Below are 13023 nucleotides of genomic sequence, written 5' to 3' on the forward strand. Positions count from 1 at the left end.
ACACAGTGTCTAAGTTGGTTTTCTAATAGTAGTTTCCTAAGAAACTTTTAATTTGTCCAAGTTCAAGCTTCTTCTCACACCCATCTCCCACTCCAAAAACCTCAAAAGGCTGATATAAAATTTGATTACAGATTAGACTTCTTACCAGCTGGCAATCAGGAAATAAGACATTTAGAGAAACAGCATATTTTCCTGCATTTTGTGGCCAGAATGACATCTTCACTCTAGGGAAACTCCTTTTTTCTACCTTTCCACTTGTTACTCCATAAATCCCGGAATAACCAGGTCAGATCTGCAGACTTGGAACAGACCACTCAGCTACAGGCTGAAACTCTGTATTTGCTTCCCTCTACCTTCAATTCTTCCCAAACATCATTACTTTTAGGCTTTTATGCAGCATTTGGGAAAAAAGAAAAAAATACCATATGTTTGAGTTCTTTCCTCCAGAAACAGTTAATGGCTCTCCAGTAACAATCAAGTCATTGAGATAAACAAGCACACCTAATACAACTTTCACAGCCCTGTGAAAACATGGCCTGGAGAATCAGCATCTCCAGGTGATTAAGAAATTCCCACCTCATCTCACTGGAAAAAGACAAAAGGTTCAGAAATTTTCTATCAGGAAGATCTAGAAGTCATAAATTCTTACAACTTAAAGATTTGGTCTTAATGTTTGTTTCACAAACAGTAAACGTTATTACACAAAGTATTTGTTTTCATAAAACTAAGGATATTTATTGAACAATTATGAGAACACTGGAAGTTTTCATAACTAGATACTAAAAAATGGGATAATTTTATAAAAGAACATGCAAAGTTGCCTGCAAGATTGAACTAATGTAGCTACAGAGAGCAGATAAAGAGAGCAGTTAACATTATAAGCAGGTAAGTAATGACAGATTAAAACATACTACAACACACAAACAAATATTTCTTAGTTAAAAACATCAGTACTAAAAGACTGTTCTTCTCACTTCTATTGTTTAGTTTAGTCTTGTTAGGAGCAGGTGGGCACCTCTTGTAGAGAAGAAGTATCATGAGAAGTCTAAGTAGACCTCTAAGTAGACCTGAAATAAACAAACTATATTTCAGCAAGCAATTTTTAGAGTACTAATAAGCAGGTAAAACATTCAACATTCTATAAAAGCAGAAATGTGTAGAAAGACCACTTTCACTGGTATCAAGATTAAGTATGTAATAATTTAGTGATCAAAATGCTGATCTTATCAGGTTTCCTTTATATAATACGGCACCATGACGATGCATTTAAGAATGCATCGTGCAGAAATGCTAAGTGATTCAAATTAATATGCAAAAAAAATCACTAGAAAACAACTATTAGTTTTCTGTCCTAAGTAACTTATTTTTAGAATAAACCAGAGATGACTCACACTACTGTAACATTAAAATATATGCATCATTCTTAGTGCCCTAAGGTTGGCATCAGCAACTTGTAAATGTCAGAAAAGCATACAAACCTTGTTAATGTTTTCAGAAATTCATTTAAAGACAGAAACAGGTCCAAAAAGATGCCTGTCTAAATGCATTGCAATTACGTTACAATTATTTTCCAAATACACAGATATGTTCTGTCTTTTCTCAGCTCATTACTGACTCAAACAATTTGCCCTTCTGGGATCAATTGTTTGCTAATAAATAATTGTTTACAGTCACAAAATGATATTAAGGAGTATTCTTATTAGTTTTTCTTCTACAGCCTAATAAGATTCAAAACTAGCTGATTCCCCAGAGTCTAACCTTAACCTTGCTGTGTTTAACAGCCCAGGAAATGATGAACCATCTGTTTCAGAAAATAATGGAGGGCCAAGAGGAAATATTGTTTAATTGTAGATTAACCTCCTCATATGGCAGAATGAAGCATCTACAGAATTAGCAACCATAACTAGCAATGAACAAAAATAACTGAAAGCAGCTCTCACTATTACAAGAACAATAGCAACAAGCATTCTTTTATCACCTTTTTTTTTTTTTTTTAAAAACCTTCCTAAATGTAACCAGTACAGCCTGATTTTAAAAATACATTTGAATTATCATCTTTGGACTTTTTTTTTTCACTTGAGGAAGCACCAGAAATACATACTGAAATAATCTTGGTTTTCTTTTAGCACGAAGATCACAATTATTTTAAAACAAACATCTCCAAGTGTGAGATAGTGTATTTATTCTTCTGTAACTTCCACCTCACAGCTCCACAGCGATACAATGGCTGCTCCAAAGCGATAGACAAGTCACTGAAGGGAGTGGGAGGAAGGTCTTGAGGTTTCAAACTCAAGAACTTTGATCACTTGTGTGTCTGTTTACATAGCCATTTAGATACTTAATAATGGAGACAACCAGATAAAGTATAAGGCAGTTTGCGTACTAGAAAAAAAAAAAATAAATAGCAAGGACAAACCACAGGAATCTGAAAATAGAAACAGCTGCTCCTGTGCTAGCATAACGAGGGGCAGTTCCACTCCACACGGTGATGGCAATTTTTCTATGTAACATTCATGCCAAAGTGAGCTTAACAGAAATCTTTTACTTCCATCAATCAGTTTGCCCCATTTTGACAGCAACGACGACAGAATAGGGTGTTATCAGAGGGCTGCAGCAAACTCCAATATACAGCAGCTGAGAAAGCTTTTCCTTGATTTTACACAACCTTCCTAGAACAGTATCTAAATTCACTGTGACAGCTGGGGGCATACTCAGTGTGTAAAGATTTCATTAATTCTAAGTTTTAAATATCCAGACATGGTAACATTTACTCAAATAAATTATGCTTGAATTCTTCACTTAATTCTTGAAGCAATGAGCTAGCAGTAACTCCACAGCTTCATATAATAGCACCTATTCAAAAAGGATAAGAGTTTGACATTCTTCTCCAACTAAACAACTAGGCACAATTTTATCCATCAGACGTCTATCAACCTACGGATATTGAAAGCTTGGGCAAACAAGATAAAATCAAAACCAACCCTACTGTCAAGCTGCACTATCTACTGGCATCAATAATGCTATTCATGAATTTAGGAAAATTAATAAATCTTGGGATGAATGCTCAGAAAGGCTCAAATACAGGTGAAGCATACTCACTTAGGTTTTGTTTCTGCATCTGTCACTTGGCGAATATAGATACCATCTTCAGGATGTTCAATGTCATCCATTTCATACATATACGAAGAAGCTATTGCCAGGGTAGTTCCATCATTGCTGAAGGCAAGTGATGATATGCTCGTGGGATACCGATGGAACTGACACAGGCGCTTTTTGTTAAATGGATCCCAAATATTCACAAATCCATCAGAACCTCCTGAAAATTAATTTTTAAAAACTGTTTGTAAACTCTAAATTGGAAGAACAGTGAGACTGAAAAGATACAGCAAAGGGAAAAACATAAGAAAGAAGGAAAAGAGGAAACTACCTGGAATTACTCTGTCAGTAAAAACACAGGGTTATACAGAGTTGTATAATTCAGTAAAGAGTACAATGAGTATTTCCCAAAATCCCTGTTAAAGCAATTAACTCTCACTGCATCAAATAACTAAAAAACCCTGCTCATTGCAAGAAATACAATTTAACTGCTTAAAAAGTAAGGGCATGTGAAGTAAAGGCTGACCTGTTTAAATCAAAACTAGAGGAAATGATGCAAGTGTTACAAAAAACTGAGTATCTACTCTACCTGTAGCGAACGTGTTGTGGACATTATGGAAAGAAATAGCATTAACTGGATAAATGTGCTCAATGCTATTTTCCTTCAAACGGTGACATTTGAACGCATATTTCTTCTTCTGGATTTCTGGACTTGGATCCAAATATTCCACTGCAACACGACCTTCAATAGAACTTAAAACATAACCCTACCAAAAAAAAATTCGGAGATATGTATTTTAGAACTTTATAACTGGAGAAAAGATTGCAATACATTTTATCTTATACCCCTGTAAATTCAAATAAATGAAATGTAAAGAGTGCAAATTGTGTACAACCAGAAATTGTTTGTTACCACAGATCCATGGCCTCATCAATAAAATCTGCTCCTAAGAAAGCAGTAATGCAGAAAAAAGCCTTCTGAGGAACTCTCATTGCACCACAGTTTTAAGCTGACAGTGAGGCTTTTAATTACCCCTGCAGATCCAAACCCAAGTTGATTTGGGGAAAAAAATGTCAAGAGTTAAGAATCCCTTGTATGTGCCCATCTATCCCTCAGGGCCTAAATATCTCAAATACTAGAGATACTCACTGGACTATTTAGTTTCAGAATTATCTTATGTTAAAATTAGTTCACTAGTTAATCACAGTCCTGACTTAAAGCAACCTGAGATGCTTTTACTATAACCTCTGAGTTAAGCCCATAATAGAACTTTTCAGAAACAGGATTGTAATGATACCTAGATATAGCAAGGTTCTTTAAAATCTATAATATCGTACAAACTGGGAGATCACCTTGTCTTACTATAACTAGAACTGAAAATGGAAAAAGCGTTCCTGCCAGTTCAAGAAGACGTAACTAGGTCTCCCAATTCCTGTACTATGACTATGTACATGGGAAAATTCCCTTCCAAATAAGTTCATCTGAAAAAGCTAGTCTTTTTGCCTAACTTCAGAAAGAGAAACACCACAGACACACTATGTTAACCTACACAGAACAGCTGCATGATCATCTAAATTGTACAACTCCCCCTAGATAACGGATCGTGGGTTCTTCAGTGTACAACACATACTCAGTTAAAAAAAATATATAAATGACATTCATATAGTTTTAATCCTGCCCATGCTCAGAATCTATTGAAGAACCAAGGGCTACAACGCATAAAGGCTGCTGTGCAACCACCAATTCTATCTTCCTCCTTTCTACTGCAGCTCTGGGGGGAGTGGGGTTTGTTTTGGTTTTTAATTACATGTCAGCACTGTGATGCATTATATACGTTATTTTAAAAAAAGGAGACAAAGCAGAAAAAAATGAAAACATAATATGCTGCTAAGTCAGTGGCAAACATACCTAAACTAAGCTATTAAAAAGAATTAACCAGTTAACCTGGAACAAGGAGCCCCAATACCTTTTTTCGCCCACTCCCGGAGTTTCATTACAAAACCTCTGAAGACCATAATTTTTTAAAATAAGAGAAAGATGCAGAAGACTTGAAAAATAAACCACCCTTTTTCCTGAAGAATATTCAGCAGAAATATAATTACAGACATGGTTCCCACACCTGTTTATTCGGAAACGCTCTGATACAGCGGGTCTGGTATTTCAGACTCGATTCTCTTCGCTGCTGAACATAACCCATGTTCCGCAAATCCCACACCAGCACTCTCCGACCTGCCGTCCCCACAATCAGTCTATCTCCAGACACAGAAAGCGTGTAGACCTTATAAAAAAAAATATTACAATATTTAACACTTATTAGCCTGACTATCCACTGTTCTTTATGCAAAATAAAATATCAGTAATATGCAATAACAAAACAGGTGACATCTACAATGAAATCTATAGCTACAGAATTCCCTTTAGAATTCCCTTTTATAACTCAAATTTGGGATAAACAGCAGTAGTGTGCACAAGGTTAGCGATAAGACACTAATGTAGCATTTCAAAAAGCTCACCCTTAATTCTGTATCCTAGCACATAGCTGAAAAATCAAGCCCAATGTGGTCACATACTACATATAACTCATTTAGAAAAAAATTTAATATGCATATGCACTTGTTTAATTTTAAATTTCAAGTACGTTTGTTCAGTTACCAGTCTCCAGATCCCAATGATATCTAAATAATCTTCCACAGACGAGATTTCCTGCTTTTGCTGATATTACCATGTTTTAAATATGTAGAGAAGCACTTATGTGTAACTCGAAAGAGAAACCAGTATTATTCAAGTTTTCCTCAAAAATTATTTCAAGCACTATATTTATTGGATATTACGAGGCAAGAGGAAAATAGTTACATAGTAACATTGGATTAAGTTGTGCTTCATGTTAATAAAAGGGAAATAAATTGCCAAGAAATCATTAAAAAAACAGTACTTTGCATACTTTAATAAAACTAAGTGAAATTGAAGGAAGCAATATGCTTGACATAATTAAGAAAAGACCATGGCTTGGAATTTCAACTCTGCTCCAAAGATTGCCTCAGAGGTTCTAATTTCTGTTTATCAAATTTCTCATAAAAATAGCATATAAATCATTCTGTTTCCAACTTTACTCGGAATGCAGTTAATCAGAAAATATGTTAAGAAAGAAAAAAGGTTCAGTCAAAAACTCTGTGCAATCAAATGAACTACAAGTTGCTGATACACAAGCAAGATGGAATACAGGTACCTACAGCTGTCCTGTCACTGAGCTGCTACTAAGAGCAAACTATAAGAGTGAGCTTTTGAAAAAGTGATCTAATGCAGCTAAGTACATAGGAAACCAATACTGTATATGCTTCAGATCAAGAATCAAAAGTGTAAGATCTGGTATCCTGCCAGAAGAATTCAATTTACTTCTGCCATGTGCTTGGACAATTTCACTCAAGCACCTAGTTTCACTTTCTGGTTCTCTGATAATGCCCAGTATAGCTGTTCGGTTCTGGTAACACTGCACTGAAATATCAAACATCTTTTCCCTTTATTTGCTATAAACACCTCTGGAGAGGTTATGTTTTCAAAAAGTTAATTTCTAATAAAAAACTTCAAGTGGACAGGTGTGTATGTGTGTGGGTATAGGTATATAAAATTTCCTTTAACCAATCTACATGCATTCAGCATGCATTCTTGCTGTAAAACGTGATTATTGAACTTCCCTCTTACGACTGAGGTCTTAAGATGGGAAATGTCTAAAACATTCACAGAGGAGTTGTCTAAAAATTCTGATGATCCCAATTGCCAAATGCCACTTACATACAAAAGGGGCAAGAAAACTTTGAGCCAACAATAGTTTCACACTTTAACAAGACAGTTTTTCAAATCTGCCTTTGTTATTGATGTAAAAATTGATTCAAAAATATCAATAAACATTATATAAAATGTGTTTGTATATATGTACAGAAACAAAAGCATAAAGAACATTAAATATCTTAAATCTTTACAAACTGATGTCACACCTGTATAGTAAGTATTCTTTCTACACCACACAACCATAAATCAAATGAAACCATTGTCATGCAGTTGAGTAGGTGTACACATTTATCAAAGGCAGTATTAAAAAAAATGACATAATGAACCTTGCTGAACCAATAAGCAGCTTGATTCACTGTGGCTGTCCATTACATGATATTCTGTCAGCAATTTATCACAGTTCTTTACATGCTACATACAACTATAAATCAAAACTAGAAATAACGCAATTACTTGATTCTGAACAAAGGTCTTGCCAGAAGTAGATTCAGCTATGTTGTAACAAAAGCAGTAGCTATTTAGATACAATAGGGAAGGTAATGATGGCTCATAATTATGATAATATGATGTGACAGAGCCAAATGAAATTTAAAAAAATGTATAGGCAAACAAAATATCCATATGTAAAATTATCCAGCAATCCAGCCTGTGTTTAGGAGTCTACAAAAAAAAAACAAATTATAGTTCTATAATTCTTTCAGTGATACTATTGTAAGCAGTATAAAGATTAACACACCATATAACCATTAAGAAAAATCTTAAAACATTACATCTTCCTTTATATCTCTTGGTCTCTCATTAGCACAGAGGATTTTATATTAGGGGAATGTCTGAATTTAATAGGCATTAGTACAGTAGCAGGTAAACTACTGTACAAGCAATTCTATTCAATCTTTCAATACAAGAAAATATTCTTTCAGGCAACATTATTTGCCTCCTACTATATCTCCAGACAGATTTCGAAACAATCAGACCTTATGACTGCCAGGATCTGACATATCTAAAAGTCTTAACGTTTAAGGAAATCGACATTGTATATTACAATTAAGCCAAAGATCATTAACAATTGTGACAATCTCACATGTTTTTGTTAGGTTTTCCTCCTAAGTTTGTTTTAAATTATAGGAATTTTGTCCATCAGGAGTGCTTAGAATTAAGTTATGCTCTCCTATTGATGAAAGCTCAAAGCCTTAACCTAAAATCACATTATAATCTGAATATATTTTAAAATGCAACATTTTTACTGCTTAAAAACCATTAAACATAACTTTTCAAATTTAGTTCTGTTTAAGACAGTGCCCTGTATGGTGATGTTTACCCACTCCCTGGACGTATGATTTAACGTTTGGCCTGGAATACTGCATCCAGTACTCACCTTTTCAGGTTGAGAGAATGTTCCTGCGTTACAAGGAGTTCTGGGATCCCAGAGCTTAACTGTCTGATCCCAGCTTCCAGTCACCATGACATTCACTTCTGGGCAATACTCAACACACCTGATAGGAGCATCATGGGCACCAACAAGGTTTTCTGTAAGAAAATACACAATATTATAACTTTATTGGCTCTGCAAATAGTCAGAATGTGTTGAATAAAGAATTAAAAAAAGGACACACCACTGCAGTGCAAGCACACTTATATTCTGACATTGTCACAGGTGTATTTATATGCAATAAGTCCCTTTAAGGAGTCTCCAGAAGCATAACTTTTGCAAAGATAGGCAATATTCAATTTAAACTTGTGTCTCCTGAGACTCTGAAAGTAAGTTAAGAATTTTAGGCAGCTACAGAGAGATCTTCAGAGGTGTAAAGAAGGTTCAGTATCAAATCATACCACCACCTGTGACGCAGACACTAATACAGAAAGCAACTTCATCTTGTATGTATTAACATTATGACAAAGTAAAGGAATATTACATACTAATAAAAATAAAAATATTAATATAAACAGACAGTCATCTATAACAGAATTATTTGGCCCTTACTGCACACAGAAGTTGGTCAAGCTCTGGTTATCTGTGTGTCCTGGTGACCACATTTGTCTCACGCTGAGAATCATTTTTCCGTTTAACACACATACAAACACAAAAAAAGGTGGACAAACCAGCTCCATATTTTGCACCAAAGAGGTAGTGGAACTGTGTTCCTTCTGAGCAATGCTTGTTAGCCAAAAATGTAGTATAAGCCCATTCTGTTTGACGAAGCAAAAGCTTTATATACACTCCACAACAGATGTGAAAGACCATTCTAAATATGTCTAAACCACAAACCTTTGAAAAAGAACATGTTAGTTTTAGTACAGCTTAGCTAATTTCCCCTAACTGAGACACAGTAGCCTATGTCAGAGCAGGATTATCATCAGAAATCCAATTCAAGGCATCCTACAACAAGCATACACCAAACTTTTGGGCAAACCGCCAAACACTTGCATGCTTTCAGGTGGTACTTATTAGGGCCACTAGTTATCGTGCTAGATAAAGCCACATATGATGTGAACCTTAAATCACCAGTGTAACAAGTATGTAGCTACTGACTTTCCTTCCATTTTCATCTTAAAATAAGTAAATAAAAAAGAAATACACCTGTAAAAATACATCAACAAATATTCATCATGGGAAAAGTTTAAACCTTCAGTTTGGCAGCAACAGATTCAGCCTTTCTGTTAAAGGCATTATAGCACAATCTTCAATTACACAGCAAGGGATACTGCCTTGTCGGGTGCCTCAGTGATGAGAAAGGGCTGCACAGCAAAGGAGACTGCTGAGTACTGACAACTTAAATCAACAGAGGCTACTACTTAAAGCAAATATACCCCATCTAACAAACTTGAAATATATCCTGCTCGTGTAAGTATATAAATCTGAAGCTTAGGCTAGTTGTTGAAACCACTTATAGAATTCTATCTGCTTACCTTGGTCCGTGTTTAGATCGTGCATTTTCAATTGCTGATCTAATCCTCCACTCCAGGCATGGGTAGGATCCTATAAAGAAAATTAAAAAAAAAAAAAAAATCACCATTTGTATTTCAAATCCCCTTTACTAAAAACAAAGAAACCAAGTATCTGGTAAATGGCTCACTTGGAACAATGCCGTGTTTCCAAAACAACCCAGTATGAGAAGGTTAAAAAGAAGAGAATGATTGGCTATGGGTATTAATTTGAACAATGGTTTCTGGCTGTATACTACCAGTACAACTCTGTAAGAAACACACACACAATTTACCATAACATCACAGAAACAGCGCAAACCAGCTCAAATTACTTTTGCCTACCACTTCTACCAGAAGTAAATTACTTGTGTGCTTCCACCGCACACCGGAAATATCTACATTTAGGACCAGAATGCCATTCACTAAAAGACTAGTTAGCAGAACTAAGCTATTTTTAAACCTAGATTTCAGGGAGCATTTCACTATCCCCCTAATTTCAGGGACTGTCCTTGGCAGCTATATGTCTATAAAATAATAATTTAAAAAACCATCTCACACACTTACATAAAAAGCACAGTCAAGGACAGCTCCTGAGTGTTGATATTTGAGTCTCACGGTGTTGGCAGGAACATCATAGAGCCGGACAGTTGTGTCCCAGGAGGAAACAAGCAGAAACTGAGATGTATTTGGACTAAACTTTACCGATGAAGTACCATCATCTGGAGTTTGATTTAGTTTAAATTCGTTTGATCCCGTCATCTGAATAAAAGACAAAATGCAGAGATACAATTTCAGTAATAACAAGACCATCAGCCTAGCAAGTTAGCTAGCTACCCGATCCATCCTACAGGTAACTTAAACTAGACCTGAAAAGTTTACCAGCTTGTACAAAAAAAAAGCTCAGAACACCCACATTTCTGACAAACTCTCTAAAATTCAAGATGTCAATCCCTGTCCAAAACTTCAATAAATTCCTCCCCCTATAGAAATCTTTTAAATTTAAATATCAAATATAACACAGAATAAACAGTACAAACATCTTATTTTTATTATTATTAGCTATAAGCTTAGATATTGTTACTTACAAATGTATTTTTCCGCCATACTACTGTGTAAGTGGCTGTGTTTTCAAAAGTATTTATAAATTACTGGGAGCATCAAGAAGTTACTTTAAAAAGCACATGCAAACAGGAAGGAATCTGATTTGAAAACTCCAACAAAAAGTGTTGATTTGTTCCTGATTTGGTATGACAGTCACCTATTTCCAAGAACTGCAACTAGATAATCTTTTAAATAGTTGCAGGCTCTCTGCAACTTTCCAATCCTTAGGCTTCCAGAAGTGCTACAAAATATTTCCAACGAAACAGCTTTAAGATTTTGTTTTTCCCCTCTCGGAGTCTAAAGAAGGTCAGACAACAAAGGAAAGTTATGCTTTGTGAGATACCAAAATGTAGAGCAAACATGTGAATGTGACATGACCAGAAAAAAAAAAATGACAATTCAATGACAGATCAACTGCAGCACTCACTTCATAGAACTAGTTAGCTGTATACACAAAAATTCAAAGGAGAACAGAGGCTATGAAGAGCAAATATCAGCTGGGAAGACAGTGCAGACCTTACAAATACCCTGAAAGAAGAAACTCTTCGTTATACGTACACGAACAAACCCACCAAATCTTTAAGGCTTCAGAAAGCCTTACCAGCATATTTCCCTTATGCTAAAAGGGCAGAGAGGTAAATCAGCTCAGATTTTCTGTAACACTATCACTCCTGAATTTGTATGTACAACTGCAAGGGTAAGATTAGACCTTTGAGAATAAATCAAGAGAGAATGAGCAGACCAACTAGGACAAGGTTCAAATTTAGTACATAATTGTCCTGCCTCAGCACTTGTTAGTAACTAAACAATCACCAAGTTGTTTAATAATGTAAGCACTACACATTCTTACACCAGAAAAATTTCCTAAGTCAGAGTTTTGGTAGGTGTTCTGTAAAACATCCTTCAAAAAAACCCACTATGTAAACACAAAGTGTTATTTCTCCTATTTAAACATGAAGTGATTCAAAAACCCTTTTGGGAACAGACAGAACAGAAATTTCTTTCTTAACCTCTTTTTTCAGCTTTGCTTTGGGAATACTTGGGCAGAAGACAGATATGCTCGAGAATTTGCCACATGCATTTCTATACGAATAAAACTGAGAATTTGGCAGCCCCTTCATCACACTTTAAATGGCAAAATGTACCTCAGTATTTCAGATGGATGTACAAAGACACAAAAAGTAAAGGAATTCAGAACAACTACAAGAATTAGACTGGACATGTAATTGTGTTGTCTACTTGGGGCAGAAAACTCAAACAACAAACAGGAGGATTTGAGGTACAGCAGTTACTAACCAGCCCAAAAGCAATCAACAAGCAGCACTCCAGGAGGCACAGTTACTTACACCACAAACCTGGAAAGATCTCCCAAAGGTGTTTTTAATCCAGAAAAACAAAATCTAAACTATCAGAATTCACATATATCCTACCTTTCATATAGGCTACCAAAAAAAAAAAAAAAAATATCACACAAAGAGCTTTGCACATTTTCACAAATACAGCTGCTTCACAGCTGGGATTGCCAAACAGTAATCGTCACGCCCACCTCACACAACAAAGTCCTGGTGAAATTTTCATACACCACAAGAGATAACTAATAAAGAAGACGTCACAGAGACAATACATGCTGCTGAAAGCGTAATACTGACTTAACTACAGGGTGCACCTTTGCAATTCCATCACTCCCAAAACCTCATGTTATACTGAACAGGTAAGAAACCACTGCCTTGATAGCTCCTCTTAACACACTTTGACAGCCGGCAGGCGCTCCTCGAACCACGCAGGCCTTTTTGGGTAAAGCCTAAGGACCACCAGCCTGTACTATCGTTAAGAAGTCATTAAAAGTACCGTCTTCATCTTGCACGAGTTCCTCTCGCTGCTCCACACAAGGAAAAGGTTTTTTCCTGCAGCACCCGCGGGTCACGGAAGCACCGAAGCCTCAGAGACGCGGTCCGCTCCCGGACAATCACGTCAGATGGCGGGAGATGCAGCTGGTTGCGGCGGGAAAGGAACAGAATGAGAGGAAGGCCCGAGAACCGAGGGAGGGCCGAGCCCAGCGGCGGAGAGGCCCCTCCACCACCCATCGCCGCGGAGAGGCCCCTCCACCACCCATC

General features: G+C 36.2%; 1 protein-coding gene across 1 annotated transcript; it reads right to left on the reverse strand.

Annotated features, from left to right (window-relative positions):
* Positions 1-3095: 3095 nt before the first annotated feature.
* BUB3 (BUB3 mitotic checkpoint protein) lies at positions 3096-12766 on the reverse strand. The gene is made up of 7 exons (XM_010087470.1): positions 12758-12766; positions 10373-10567; positions 9791-9860; positions 8259-8410; positions 5217-5375; positions 3686-3863; positions 3096-3316 (listed from the first exon to the last, which is right to left on the reverse strand). Exons 1-7 carry the CDS (start codon positions 12764-12766, stop codon positions 3096-3098), a joined length of 984 nt encoding a protein of 327 aa, XP_010085772.1.
* Positions 12767-13023: the final 257 nt, after the last annotated feature.

Source organism: Pterocles gutturalis, unplaced genomic scaffold, assembly GCF_000699245.1.
Source record: "Pterocles gutturalis isolate BGI_N339 unplaced genomic scaffold, ASM69924v1 scaffold12551, whole genome shotgun sequence".
Lineage (NCBI taxonomy): Eukaryota > Metazoa > Chordata > Aves > Pterocliformes > Pteroclidae > Pterocles > Pterocles gutturalis.